We start from the raw sequence: 15,544 nt of genomic DNA on the forward strand, positions 1-15,544 counted from the left end.
CCAGTACCCCCAAAGTCGACAACCTATAAAACAGTAGGTAACCATTTAAAATGAAATTCTGGGGGTGCCTAGGTGACTCGAGTCGATTGAGCGTCCGACTTTGGCTCAGGTCATGATCTCACAGTTTGTGGGTCCGAGCTCTGCGTCGGGCTCTGTGCTGACAGCTTGGAGCCTGGAGCCTGCTTCGGATTCTCTCTCTCTCTCATAAATAAAACGTTTTTAAAAATGAAGTTATCAAAGGTTTTTTAATGACCTGGGGAAAAACTTAGAAAAATCCCATGTGATGGTCTCAACTGCATTTTTGAACATTACAGAAAACAATGACAGTAGCACACAGAAATGCCACAAGTAGTTTTTCTGGATCGTGGAAGTGATTTTTCTCCCTCCTTTATATTTGTCTTTGTTTTCCTTTATCTTTGTAAACACTGACTATATACCACTTCTGTAATCAGGAAGTTCAACCATTAGGCAGAGAGGGATGGGAAAGAATATTCTTTCTTAAGCTCCTAACTCCTAGACTAGATCTTCCCAAGAGCGAGCACCTTGTTTACGGCCTCGTCCGGAAACCCAGAGCCAGGCCAGGCACACGGTGGGTGTTCCTTCACGTTTGACCACCCGCCATCAGGAGCAGGATAGAAGACCAAGTTCAGCCCTTTTCATATAAAGGGCGAGCCTCAAAAATGGCACCAAACCCAATACAGCCACAAGCACGGTTGTGGTTTGTATAAAATAAGCATGGGACTTTTGACCTTCAACTGGAAACCACACAGGCTCCGGCCCAAGTTCCGGGAGAGAAAGCAAACAAGGGTTGCAGCCTTCACACTCGGCCTCCGTTCCCTCCTGCCAAGAACTGAACGCAGCTGCTGATGAGTGAAAAAGAGTTTTATTTCCTCGTGCAAAAGAACATTCCACGTCAGGCTGGTCAGTCACACCTGGGCGAGTCTGTCTCACACAAGAAACGCGGGTACAGTAAGTACTTTAGGTTGTACTCAGTCTGGGCTAAGCAGTTAGCGATCTCCTGGTCGCACCTGCACAAGATTTCTTGGCATTCGTTCTCCGCGGGTCCTGGAAGAAGTGGGGAGACTGAGTTAGAGCAGGCGGTGGCAGAGACTCGAGAACAGGCACTAGGGAAGCCAACGACGCTGGAGGCGGGAAGCGTCATACGTCGCATCTATGCGACACGGGACAAGTCACCGCGTGATCTCCATCATGGCAGCTTCCGGAGGGAGGTGGCGTCCAACCCATTTTACAGAAAAGGAAATCGAAGTGGCCAGGGAAGCGTTTTCAGATGCAAAGTTCAAAGTCCGTGCGACCTTTTGGCTTCTCTTCCGCATCAATATTACACCGCTTTGGGGAGCCTTGGGCGGCTCAGTCGGTGAAGCGTCCGACTCTTGATCTCGGCTCAGGTCATGATCTCACAGTTCATGAGATCGACCTCACGTCGGGGTCCACACTGGGGTGTGCAGCCTGCTTGAGGCTCTCTCTGCCTCTCTGTGTCTCTCCCCCAAAACATTTTATATGAATATATATACTATATATATATGCATATATATATAATATATAGTATATATATTTGCATATATATAGTATATATATATTATATATACTATATATATATACTATATATACATATATATGTATATATGTGTATATATATATACATGTATATATATGTGTATATATATATACATGTATATATATATGTACATATATATAGTATATATATTTGCATACCCCTTCATCTGAGGATCCATTCTGATAAGCAGTAGGTAGGTGCCCGGGAACCAACTAGAGCTTTTTCTGGGGTACCTGCTCTGCTACTTCTTGGTTGTGTGATCTTGCCTAAGCTTTCGGAGCCAAATCCTCCTGGAAAACCAGGGGCATACCCACTTGGCAGGGCTCCCGGGAAGCCTGAGTGACAACTCCCACAGAAAGCACCCAGAAGGGCTTGGCACAGGACGTACACTTGGTCAACGTTGGCTCCACCCGCATATCTCTGCCTTCTTTCTCCACATCGCTTCCACATGCTTCTTCTGGAGTGTCCATCTGTCCCCACCAGCCCAGGACCTGCCTGGCACAGAGGCAGCCACCCAAAGTCTCCTTCTACCTTGGTGATCCTCCCACTAGAGATTCCCGACCTGGGACTAGAATGATTTGGTGATCTTCAAGTGGTATCTTACTAATCTAGAAGGTATAATGCCTGAAACAGCTTTGGAAATCCCCCCCCCCCCCCAACCATGCCACCCGTGGCCTCTTAGTGCTAGCTTTTAGTTATTCACATAGATGTAAATATAAAACCCACCCGCCATTAAATCCTTCCAAATTTCCTTCCAGAGGCACCGTGAAGCACCAGCTTTGGAGTTAACCGGCTCAGCCACGGATGTAGCAGCTCTGTGCCTTCAGACACATCATTTCACCCCTTCCAGATGCTTCCTCAGGCCAACGTGAGCATACTAATAATACCTACTTCTAAGGGCTTCTGGGAGAGTGAGAAAACACCCAACAGGTCATTTTACCCAACGTGTAAAATGCAGAGCATACAGCAGGCACTCAGTAAGCTGCAGCTGACCTCCTTAAGGATCCGTTCTTAAAGTGTTCCTTGGAGGGGCGCCTGGGGGCTCAGCCGTTTGAGCATCCAACCTAGGGCTCAGTCGCCATCTCTCAGTTCATGAGTTCAAGCCCCACATGAGCTCCCTGCTGTCAGCGCAGAGCCTGCTTTGTTTGGATCCTCTGTCCTCCTCTCTCTGCCCCACCCTAACTTGTGCTCTCTCTCTCTGAAGCAAATAATTAAATAAAAAAACATTAGGAGCGCCTGGGTGGCTCAGTCGGTTAAGCGTTCAACTTCCGCTCAGATCATGATCTCGCAGTTCATGAGTGTGAGCCCTCATCGGGTTCTGTGCTGACAGCTCAGAGCCTGCAGCCTGCTTCGGATTCTGTGTCTCCCTCTCTCTCTGCCCCTTCCCTGTCCATGCTGTCTCTCTCTCAATCAAAAATAAAATAAACATTTTTTTAAAAAACATTAAAAAAAAAAAAAGAACTTCCTTCCTTTAAGAAAAAAATTAAAATGTTCCTCGGAGACCATCGCAAGGTGAAGCATGAGAGCCAGAAGGCCTGGCTGCACCAGGAGGGAGGGACAGGATGACAAGAGGCAGAAGGCAGGCACTCTCTGGAAATCATCTTCCCAGGCCCTGCTGTGAGTAGACTTGATTAAAGGTATTTATCTGCACAACGGCACCCAGGGTCTAAAAGAGTATCCCTGGGGTGCTTGGGCGGCTCAGTCGGCTGAATGTCCAACTCTTGGTTTTGGCTAGGGTCATGATGCCAGGGTCACAGGATTGAGCCCTGCATCTGGCTTCACACTGAGGGTGGAACCTGCTAGGGATTCTCTCTCTCTCTTCCTCCCTGTCTCTCTCTCTGCCTCTGCCCCTCTCCCCTGCTTGCACTCTCTCACAAATAAACAAACAAACAAACAATAAAATTTAAAAAGAAAAGAGTGTCCCCCACCTGCTCTGCTGCATTTTTTATTGAGGCAATATTCCCATGACAATATTTACCATTTTCCAGTGCACAAGTCAGTGGAATTTAGTTCATTCACAACATCGCGCAGTCATCACTTCTATCTAGATCCGAAACATTTCTATCACTTCCAGAAGAAACCCCATTTAGAAGTCACTCCCATTTAGAAGTCACTCCCCATGATCCCTTACCTGAGTCCCAGCAGTCTGTCCTGCCAACCACGAATCTGCTTTCTGTCTCTATCCCTATCCTGGACCTTTCACATAAGTGGAATCACACATTAGGTGACCTTTTGCGTCCGGCTCCTTTCTCGTAGCATGACTTTTTCAAGGTTCATCCACCTCGTAGCAGGTGTGATACTTCTCCTGCCTTAACTTTCCAACACAGCACTTACAATAGCAATTAGCACAGACACGATTTCCCTCTCCTCCTCTTAGACTATAGCTTCCTGCTTCTCCTTCCCGCTCAAAGCCTAGCATGAAGCCGGGCACAGAGCAGATTCTTACCATCTGTTGGGAGAACAATAGCAAAGCCATACGCCGTTTCCAATTCTCATCCAAGCCCAGCACCTAAAGTTTATTATCCTCATTTTACAGCTGAGGAAAGAGGAGCTCAAAGGGATTCAGTAACTTGTCCAAAGTCACAGCACTAAGCAGAGGGGGGACCCGGATTCCAGCCCAGGATCGGCTGACCCCATGCCTGTATCTGCCTAATGCTATCACCCTTTTCCCTGAGCAAGAAAGTTCCTCTCAAAAGCAAGACTTGGCCTCACTGCTCCATGGCCTTAGGAAAGCAACAGCATCAGGTCATCCAAGAATAATAAAAACTTGGGAGTGCCCATGTGGCTCAGCCAGTTAAGCGTCCGACTCTTGATTTCAGCTCAAGTCATAATTTCACGGTTCGGGGGAGCAAGCCCCGCACCAGGCTCTGCACTGACAGCACAAAGCCTGCTTGGGATTCTGTCTCTCCATCTCTCTCTCTGCACCCCCCTCCCCCCCCCCCGCCCATGCTGTCTCTCTCTCTCCCTCAAAATAAATAAACATGTTTTAAAAACAGGAATAACAAAAACTTAAAAGGAAAAGCAGCCCCCAAGGATTAAGTTTAAAATAAAGGCCTGCCAGTAAATATTATTACAGGCTTAAAAAAATGTTAATATACTGAAGCCAGGCCCATAAATGGAAAATGGGCAACACCTGTAATTAGGTAAACAGCTATGTTCAGAATATCTCCAAACAGAATAAGAGAATATTTTTAGCCCCCCTAAAATGCAGAATAGATATTTTGGTTCTTTTCGTTTGGTTCAGGGAGGACAGGTCTGTAAACAGCCATGGGCTCCACCAGCAGACACACCAATAAATATTTTATAGACACCACTTTCATATGATTAGGGGCAAGGGAAACATGCAGGTCGGAGGGAGAAGGCAGAGATCTTTAACAGCTTTCCCAGGCAAGCCCTATTTCACCTCCTCTCTCTGCTCACAATGGGAGGGGGACAGGGGATGTGCCTGGGAGTAGACACGTGACCACCACATTAGGTGAGACACTTCTTTCCCTGACCTTCATTCAGCTTCCCCAACTCTAAGTAAGAGGATTGAAGGAGAGGATGTCTGAGGTACTCTCGGCTCCTAAAAACTGATACCATGTCTCCATACTAATTCAGCTTTGCTCTGTGCCAAATGCTGATTCATGCTAGGGAGATACAGCTGAGAGCCCATGAATACCTAAGACCAGCCCTTCGGGTAACCGCTCTGACGGTTTCCTCCCTGCAGCACAGAAGCTGCGGGCTTAATGGAGAGTCATGCCAGAGCCTCTGTTTTCTCTGGTGGAGGTGGCAGGGGTCAGAGAGAGGTTCAGATCAGGAGGACAGCTGGAGAAGGGAGGAGAGAGAATAACAACCCCCATCGGATCTGTTTCTCATGTTATAAGCCCCTTTTTCATCTGTACAACACCCATCTTCCAGGTAAGGGAATGGAAGTTCAGGGAGGTATCCATCTAGGGCCACGTGATTTTCAACAAGGGTCCCAAGACTCTTTAATGGAGAAAGATGAATCTCTTCAACAAATGGTGCCAGGACAACTGGATGTCCACAGGCAAAAGGATGACGTTGGACCCCTACCTCACACCATATACAAACATGAACTCAAAGTGGATCGATGCCTAAATGTAAGAGTTCAAATTATACAACTATCAGAAGAAAAGAGGGGTAAGTCTTCATGACGTAGGATCTGGCAGTGGATTCTTAGGACACCAAAAACCTGATCAACCAAAGACAAAATAGATAAACTGGACTTGATCAAAATTAACACTTTTGTGCATTCAAGATGTTATTGATAAAATGCAAAGAGAACCTACAACCTGGGAGAAAACATTTGCAAATCACGTATCTGATAAGAATCCAGGACCAACAATATATAAAAAACTCCTATAACTCAACAATAAAAACAACACAATTAAAAATGAGCAAAGGGGATGGGGCACCTGGGTGGCTCAGTCCATTAAGTGTCCGACTCTTAGTTTTGGCTCAGCTCATGATCTCATGGTTCGTGAGTTCAACCCCCACATTAGGCTCCGTGCTGACAGTGCGGAGCCTGCTTAGGATTCTCTCTCTCTCCCACTCTCTCTGCCCCTCCCCTGCTCTCTCTCTCTCTCTCTCAAAATAAATAAACTTAAAAAAAAAATTTTTAAGGCACCTAACTCTTGATTTCAACTCAGGTCGTGATCTCAAAGTTTGTGAGTTTGAGCCCCGAGTTGGGCTCTGTGCTGACGAGCATGGAGCCTCCTTGGGATTCTCTCTCTCTCTGTCTCTCTCTGCATCCCTCTCTCTCTCTAAAAGTAAATAAACAAACTTTTAAAAAAATCTTTTAAATAAAGCACACATTAAAAAAAAAAATGAGCTAAGGGGAGCCTGGTGGCTCAGTTGGTACAGCACGCAATTCTCCATCTTGGGGTTGCAAATTCAAGCCACATGTTGGGTGTAGAGATTACTTAAAAGGAGAAACTTTAAGAATGAATGAATGAATGAATGAATAAAATGAGCAAAAGACTTGAATAGACATTTCTCCAAAGAAAATATAAAAACGGCCAAACAAGCACATGAAAAGACGCTCAACGGCATTAGCCATTAGGGAAATGTACACCAGAATCACTGAGGCACACACATCACCCCCACTACAAACAAACAAAACACCATGGAAAATAACAAGCGTTGATAAGGCCGTGGAAAAACTGGATCCCTCAGACACGGCTGAATGAGAATGTGATGCAGTGTGGCTGCTGTAGAAAAGTTGAGTGGCTCCTCGAAAAGTAAAACAGAGAATTACCAGATGACCCAGTTAATCCCACTGGCAGTGATGTACCCCAAAGAAATAAAAAGCAGGCACTCAAACAAACACTTGTTCACGAATGTTCAGACTAGCACTATTCCCAGTACTCAGAAGGTGTGAAGAACCCAATGTCCACCAACAGATGAATGGATAAACAGAATGTGGTTGATCCCTACAAACAGAGTGTTACTCATCCGTAAAAAGGAAGGAGTTTTAGCTACCTGCTACAACATGGGTGAACCTAGGGGCACCTGGGTGGCTCAGTCGGTTAAGCATCCAACTTTGGCTCAGGTCATGATCTCACGGTTTGTGGGTTCGAGCCCTTTGTCGGGCTCTGTGCTGACAGCTCTGAGCCTGGAGCCTGCTTGGGATTCTGGGTCTCCCACTCTCTCTGCCTCTCCCCTGCTCATGCTGTCTCTTTCTCTGTCTCTCTCAAAAATAAATAGACATTAAAAAATTTTTTTTAAATAAAATAAAATGGATTCCACTTTTTAACTGAAAGGAAGCTGTAAATTGAAAATATCATCCATCCATCAGAAGGTAATCTTAAAAATAAATGCCCCAGTTCTTTTCTTACTGCTTTGTTTAAAAAACAAACAAACAAACAAACAAACAAACAAAAAACCAGTAAGATTGCCCTGAGGGACACTTAACATTTTTAACTGCTGTTTTATTGTTCTTTTAATTTCAGAAGTGGCTGGGCCTATAAAATGTACAGTAAGGTTAGGATAGATTCTGTTACAATTATCCTCATTAAATGCATGCCACTTGGCAGTAAAGATAAGTAGATAAATGGATGGGTAGATAGGAAGAATTTTTTTTCAAGCCAGAATTAAATTGATGAACTGGTGTTCTTGGATATAAGCCAGAAGCCTGTTCTGTTAAAAAAAAAAAAAAAAAAAAAAAGTAGGGCACCTGGGTGGTTCAGTGATTAAGCATCCGACTCTTGATTTCAGCTCAGGTCACGATCTCATGGTCCGTAGGTTTGAGTCCCACGTTAGGCTTTGCACTGGCAGCACAGAGCCTGCTTGGGATTTTTCTCTTTCTCTCTCTCTCAAAATAAATAAATAAACATTTAAAAAAAAAAAGTCAGCAAATATTCCAGGGATGTGAAAGCTAAAGTAGCAATGAACTGAGAACTTCTCCTCCACAAAGTTAGAAAAATCAAGAGAATTGAAAGAGGGGGCACTTGGGTGGCTCAGTCAGTGAAGCATCCAACTCTTGATTTTAGCCTAGGTGCTGATCTCAGGATAATGAGTTCAAGCCCCACTTTGGGCTCCGTGCCGGGTGTGAAGCCTACTTTATTAATAAAAAAAAAAAATTTTTTTAATGTGTATTTATTTTTTTTTTTTTTGAGAGAGAGAGACAAAAAGCACAGGCAGGGGAGGGGCAGAGAGAGAGAGGGAGACACAAAATCCGAAGCAGGCTCCAGGCTCCGTGCTGTCAGCACAGAGCCCGAGGCGGGGCTCGAACTCACAAACCGTGAGATGATGACCTGAGCCGAAGTAGGACGCTCACCCAACTGAGCCACCCAGGCACCCCTGATTTTTTAAATACTGGCTCAAACTGTTCCAAACATTGTGCAGGTGAGGCAAGATGTTTGCAGGATAAACGTAGCCCACAGGACACCAAACTGCGATACTGTTATCCCTATTTTGAGAGAGGAGCCCACAGTGTTCCAGACAGAGGAAAGGGTTTTCCTGGGGTCCCCAAATGGTGAGTGGTAGATGTCTGTAGAACACGGACTTGTTTTGCCGGTTCAGCCTTAGGGAGGAAGGGCCAGTGACATGAGCACTCACACTACAAAGTCAGTCCAAGTTCTACTCCCCGCCCCACCCCCACCCCCGTTTCACAAGGAAAGAACCCATAGCCTCTGGTCCTCCTAGCAAGGACATTTGAGGCCAGAGTCTCAGAGCTATGGCATAGGGGGGTCATCAAACCACACCAAGGTGGAGCTGGCCTGCATCTTGAGACTCACCCACTGGGGCTGGGAGGTGAGGAAAGGGAGGCGTGGGCCCCTCTCACTAAGCTCTTTGCTTTCATTTGCTTTTGCTTCCTAACATTTTGTTGTAGAAAACCTCAAACCCAGAAAAAAGCTGAAAGAACTGTTCAGAGAACATCTGCATACCTACCTCGTAGAGGCTACCATTGACATTTTGTTTCACCCGTTACCCCTCCGTCTGTCCACCCACCCATCTGTCTGTCCACCTTTTTATTGTGTTTTGTTTCAATGCCGGTCAGGGTAATTTGCAGAGATCAGGCACTTTACCCTTCAACAGTTCAGGCTGTGTATGCCTTTCCTTTTCTTTTTTCTTTCAAAGAGCATTTTTTTTCTTAATGTTTATTTGTGAGAGAGAGAGAGAGAGTACACGCGGGGGAGGGGCAGAGAGAGAGGGAGACAGAGGATCCGAAGCAGGCTCCGTGCTCTCAGTGCAAAGCCCTACGCGGGGCTTGAACCCACAAACTGCGCAATCATGACTTGAGCCGAAGACGGACGCTCAACCGACTGAGCCACCCAGGTACCCCTATTCCTTTTCTTTTTAAGCTGTGATTCACAAGTAATTCATGAAGACATTCTCTTTGGGGGGGGAGGGGGGAAGGAAAACATTACAGGAACGTGAAATTGCCTTCTGCCACCGCCGCCCCCAGCCTGATCCCGTCATGCAGTGTATCTTTACATACCTTTTTCTGAGCTCTGCAAGTGTCTACACGTAGCCACGGAAAGCAAGTAGGCTACTAGTTTGCAAGCTGCTGCTGCTTTTTTTTTTTTTAACAGAAATGGTGCTTTCCTGGACATATCATTCTGTGGTTTGTTCCTCCGCTCCCTACAGTCGTCTCCCGCAGTAAGAATACCTCATGGGTTTCTTTACCCAGGCCCCATCGGATGGGCATGGGGGCTGGAGGTACCTGGTGATATCTCTTTTAGCTTTGGTCCAGACAACAAAGAAATAGGTTTCTTTGTTTGCATTTTTTTTTTTTTGGTACGTTTATTTATTTTTGATAGAGAGAGACAGAGCACGAGTGGGGGACGGGCAGAGAGAGAAGGAGACCCAGAATCCGGAGCAGGCCCTTGGCTCCGAGCGGTCAGCCCAGAGCCCCACGCGGGGCTCGAACTCACCAGCCGCGAGATCATGCGCTGGGCGGAAGCTGTACATTTAACCGACTGAGCCACCCGCGTGCCCCTCTTTGTTTTTGTCAGCGCTCCGTGTTGAAGATCGCTTGTAGTAAACCCCCCCGGGGGGTGGTGTCGACCATCGGAAGCTGGGGTGAGCTATTGCAGCCGGGACGCCCGGGGCCACTCGCGGAAGCGGGTGCGGGTGGCGCTGGGGACTCACCACACACGATGCTCTGATTGACGCACTGCCACGAGTACCGCTCCACCTTAGGGCTGCATCCGGCCTGCTCGGCACGCGTGTAGCAGCAGTCGTGCCGATGACAGCACCTGTGGGTGGCAGACGGGCAGGCCAGCAGGTGGGTGGAGGCGGGGATGCCCTCTCGGCCATCCTCCCGGGTAAGCGAAGTCTCGCAGGGGGTCAGCATCTTCTGGGCCGAGCTTTGTCCCCGAGAATCCCCCCCTGGGAAATGATTCTGCTGATCCCAGTGTGGGGCGCCCTGGCACGGTCCCCTGGCCCCTGCCTGTCTCACTCTGTGTCTCTGAGCTCCAGCCACACCCGCTGCCTCTCTGTGCTGGGAGTGAGCCGAGCCCCGCGTGCCTCCTGACTTTGCACGTGACCTGCCCTCTGCCTGGGGCAGCTTCCCGCCCATCCTTCCTCCCTCAGGTCTCAGCCCAAGAACTGCTCCCATCCCAGGATGTCATCCAGCCCCTGGCCTCCCCAGTCTATAACAGCGTCCTGGTTACACCCTCTCATAAAACTAGGTCCTTCCCTTCAGGGCAGGTTTACAATGAGACCCTCACTTTCCGGAGAAGACTGATCAGCTTCTGTCCTCCTCAATGGCCAGAGCCCCAGAGCTCTATGGGGACAAGACCATTTCTGCTCCATTCTGCACAGTGTCCCCCGTGTCCAGCCATGGCCTGCTGCATAAGAGGATCTCAGTGATAATAATAATAACTGGCTGTTGCGAAATTCTGAGAAACATCCACAAATGTCCCTAACCCTGTCCTTCCTTCCTTCATTCACTGGTATTGTCTCCCTCCAGCCGCCAGTGGAGTCGCTCTGTGGAGCCCTCGGTGGGGTCCTGCAGGGAGAGGTCGGCCAGATTCCGCTCCGCCCTCAAGGAGCCCCCAGGCTGGTGGGGGAGAAACAAGCCACCAGACCCCACGTGCTTGGTGAGAAGTGCTGGAAAGTGGGGGAAAAGGGATGGGGATTCTGGGAGCCAGAGGCCAGAATGGGTATGCGAGGCCCAGCCAGCCTTCGGGGAAGTCTTCCCAAAGGGGGCAGTGCCTGGGCTGCACTTGGAGGGCTTGGAGAAAGCAGACAACCACGCAGGGCCGGCAGCAGGAGCCGGGGAAGGGCAGGGAGGAGCCAAAAGCTGTCCTTGACAATCAAATCCTCTAAGCCAGGGAAGAGACTGTCAAATTCTGCCCTCTGCCACCTACTAGCTGTGTGGAAATGGACGGGTGGCTGTGCCTCCCTGAGCCTCCGGGGACGGCCCGCCTGCCCGCCTCCAAGGATGACCAGGATAAATGAAAGCCAGTCTGGAAAGATCTAAACCCACAGCCTTGCACAGAACAGGCACTTCTCACATGGTAGCGGAGCACAGTGATTAGGGGCACAAATCCAGCCACACTGCCTGGGTTCAGATCCCAGCCCCCACCCCTTGCCCTCTATGTGGCCCCAGACAAGTTACTTCATCTCCTGCCTCAGTGTCCTCATCTCTGAAATGGGTTGTTGTGAGGATGAGAGGGGTTCTCAGGACAGATCCTGGTGCATAATAAGTCGGATCAACTTTATGGGTTTTTTTTTTTCAACCAAAGTAATCAGCCCACAGCCAGGCTGGGGGGCAGCCGACACCAAGGTGTGCCCTCATTGGCCATGTTACCCAGGAGGCCCTGAGCCTCCTGCAAGGCTGTACCATGTGCTGGAATCTTCTTAGTCCAAACAGCAACCTCAGTTGTGGGTATTTCCTTATAGGCCTTAACTACCCCAGGGAGTGGGGGACCTTCTAAGCCCAGGCTGGAGCGTGCACTCACCAGTCGATGGCATCCCGGGGCTGGCCATGGCCACCCAGGCCACAGTAGCAGCCGTAGCTTATGTAGGACAGGGGGTTGCGGGTGCCAACACAGTTCATGGTCCCTGCCAATTCTAGAAGCCCACGCCGGTGCACATGTGACCTCCAGGAAGCTAGGGGGAAACAAAGGTCAGAGGTTGCAAGGCAGGGCTTGAGTAAGGGCACTAGTCCAAGAAGGGCTTGGATGACTGGGTTCGAATCCTGCCTCTCCTCCTTCCTAGCTGTGTGACCTTGGACAATGTACTCAACCTCTCTGTGCCTTGGTTTTCTCATTTATAAAACAGGGAGACAAGGAGACCTCGCTTCATAGAATGAGATGACATCACACATGTAAAACACGTGGCACATGACAAGCTCTGTTATTACTATCTTCAAGGCAGCCGTGAAAGAGAAAACAAGTTCCAGAGCCACCGTATCTGAAAGAGCACACCACTGGGCCTTTGCACGGGCTGGCCCCTCTTCCTGGAATGTCCTGATTTCTAATCTCCTGCCCTAGTCAACTCCAGATGAAGTCAGATCGCAAGTCCCACATCAAATATCTGTCCAGTTGCCTGTGCCGGGCACTGGGCACCAGAGATGAGCTCAACAGGGTCCCTGCCACCCAGGAGGGCTCCTCTGCAGGTGCTTTGCTATCCCTGGGTCTCCCCTGCCCTCCCTCCCCCACCAGTCCCCTCCAGAGTCTGGCTCTGGCCCTCTGCATCTCCTTATTTCCACTGCCCAGGCATGGCTTGCTCCCACATTGGAAGGCCCTGCAGCCTGTGCCCAGCCATTCTCTGGATCCCCGTGCAGCTGTGACACGCAGCCCTGCATTTCACAGATGAGGAACAGGAGAGCCACGTAGGAAGGACGACCCCCACAGTCAACAGGAACCTGATCTGACCCGGGGGCTCCAGCCCAGGCTTATGACCTCCACACCTTCCTCTTCACCAATAACAGCAAGGGAAGGAGGCCAGTCAGGGTGACAGAGTCGAGGGGCATCAATGGGGCCACGGCTTGGGGCCAGGGGCCCCCAAACCCGCTGTGACCTGGGCATCCGTGAATCGCAAAGCACCTCCTCCTTCTGGTGAAGCAACGAGTCTGCTCTCTGGTGTTTGGTCAAAACCAATCCCTTAAACCTCACCTCCCATCAAGCACTGTGCTCCCCAATTTACAGGCATCTCCTGTTGTCAACAGCATAGCGGCCTTGTCTTGTGGGCAGCCATTACCCCATTTACAGATTGGGAGACTGAGGGTAGGAGATTCCCAGGGCTGGCAAGGCCCAGAGCAGTAACCCCCGCCGGGTTGTGCCTGACTCCTGGGCGTCTGCTCTCCACCGCTCAGGGACTGAGGGTCCAGAGAGGGTTTGTGCATTCCACCCGCCCATAACATCTCAACTCTTCATCTGAAACAAGTTTTCATCACCCTGACTTTTTTTTTAATGTTTATTTATTTAGAGAGAGATAGAGACAGCACTAGCAGGGGAGAGGCAGAGAAAGAGGGAGAGAGAGGATCCCAAGCAGGCTCTGCACTGTTGGCACAAAGCCCGATGCAGGGCTCGAGCTCACAAACCGTGAGATCATGACCTGAGCCGAAACCAAGAGTCGGACGCCTAACCGACTGAGCCACCCAGGCGCCCCACCCTGACTTTTTGTGAAGAGTCCTGGCCAAAATTAAACCCACTGTTGTTTTTTCTCAGTGGAAAAAAAAAAATTACCACATTTATTGGGGCAGGAGGAGAGTGATGAGTTAAACAGAAAAGGTAGAAACGAGTTTAGTTCAAAATTTCGCCTTCCTCGGTGATCAGTCCTTGCTCTTGTCGAACTGGCCAGGTGCTGCTCCCAGCTGCCCACACCTCTGCCTGTGGCTCCCCCCACCCTCCAGATAAAGCTCGGGGGCCACACCACGACCCAGAGGTCCTATAGGAGCAGTCCTGTCTCACCGCCCCCACATGGACCATGCTCACCAGTACCCTCTCCTCCAAACTTCCTATCACATACACCCCCTCGCTGCAAATGCCCTCACCCCATGCTCACCCAGCTCACCTGTCACCTCCTTCTATAATCTGCCTGGTCCCCAGGTGACCACAGGGGTCCTCACCACGCTGGGCTGCTGTCTGCCTATGGGAGTGGCCCTTCTGGACTGGGAGCTCTTTGAGGGCGGATCTCTGCTGTAGACAGGTCCAGATGATCTCGCTGGCATGAAGTGGGCTTCCAGAAAAAGTCCCTTGATCCCTGGATCCAGCAAGCCCCTTGGAACACTCCCAGTCCCAGCATATCTAACAGGGCCCCAGTCCTAACCCCACACCCAAAAGCGCTCCCTAGAGGTCCTCCGCCCTGACCTGACCACACTCTGGCATCTCAGGGTCCTGGGCACAGCCCTACACAGAACCAAGACATGGGGAAGACGCCCAGCACTGGGTTTGGAACCAAGGAAAACACTCCCTCCATGCCAACTTAGGTGAGGCAGGTCATTCTGGGGTCTGTTTGCTCTGTCTGCCCACGACAGCACCAAGGTTATCCAGGCGTCCCATGGGCCTGAGAGAGAGAGACACAGAGAGAGAGAGAGAGAGAGTGTGTGTGTGTGTGTGTGTGTGTCTATGTGGGGCTGTCTGGTATGTGTGAGTTTGTGTGTGTGTGTGTGTGTTCCCTCCGAGGTATCTTTGTGTCTGCATGTGTGAGGCTGAAGGTGTCCTGTGCCCGCCTGTCTCCCTGCTTGTGGCGCGTCTGTGTATTTTCCTGTGAGTGGCTGTGTCTGTGCACCCCAGAAATAGTCAGCTGCCGAGGAGACCTCCCCAAGGGTGATGGCCAGGGGCAGGCGAGAAAGCCACCTTGTGTACTTCCCCTGCTCCTCCCAGGCGTCCCCCAGGGAGTCCTACCTCAGGGACAGGTGGAGTGAAGGATCGGTTCACAGACCCCAGGCCGGGTGTCTGGGGGGGAGAGGGGGGACAGAGTTCCTGGAAACTTGCTAAGGAAAGCAGCAGTGGGGCCAGGAAGGAGCGCTGGGGGCTGTAGGGCTCCGGGGACGCTGGAGAGGCTGATGGGTCGGAGGGTTTGCAGAGGGACGGGGCGGCGGGGCTCCCGGGTCCTCCGGGGCCCCCCCTCCTCACTCACTCACCCGCGCCGAGCCCGAGTCCGGGTCCCAGCACCAGCAGCAGCAGCGGCAGCATTACGCGCGGGCTCAGAGGCGGCGGACTGAGGGACGGCTGCAGGTGCGGGCCGCTCAGGCGGCGGGACTAGCCTCCGGGCAGGGCGCACCCGCTCCGGGACGCCCCGCCTGGCCCCGCCCCCGGCCTCAGCCGGCCCCCCCTCCCCCCCCCGCCCCGGGGCCCCCGGCACGCGGGCGGGCGGGGCTGGCGCTCCAGGACCTCCGCAGCTGGGCCCCCAGGTGGGCAGTGGGCCCGCCGGGCCGGAGGGAGAATCGGGCCCTGGGGTCTCAGACGGGGAACTGGGGAGAATTACGGAGAGAGGGCACGGGTCGGGTCCAGGAGCAAACGTGCAACAGAGGTGCTCTGCTCACGGTGGTCACCTGCAGCCCCC

The 15,544-nt window shown here is 50.7% G+C and overlaps 1 protein-coding gene across 1 annotated transcript; it reads right to left on the bottom strand.

Moving 5' to 3' along the window:
- Positions 1-298: 298 nt before the first annotated feature.
- Positions 299-15,260, bottom strand: LOC106970474 (group 10 secretory phospholipase A2). Its single transcript, XM_027043203.2, has 4 exons — positions 15,123-15,260; positions 11,992-12,142; positions 10,175-10,281; positions 299-1,065 (listed from the first exon to the last, which is right to left on the bottom strand). Exons 1-4 carry the CDS (start codon positions 15,172-15,174, stop codon positions 923-925), a joined length of 453 nt encoding a protein of 150 aa, XP_026899004.1. The 5' UTR covers positions 15,175-15,260; the 3' UTR covers positions 299-922.
- Between the last annotated feature and the right edge of the window lie 284 nt (positions 15,261-15,544).

Source organism: Acinonyx jubatus, chromosome E3 (assembly GCF_027475565.1).
Source record: "Acinonyx jubatus isolate Ajub_Pintada_27869175 chromosome E3, VMU_Ajub_asm_v1.0, whole genome shotgun sequence".
Lineage (NCBI taxonomy): Eukaryota > Metazoa > Chordata > Mammalia > Carnivora > Felidae > Acinonyx > Acinonyx jubatus.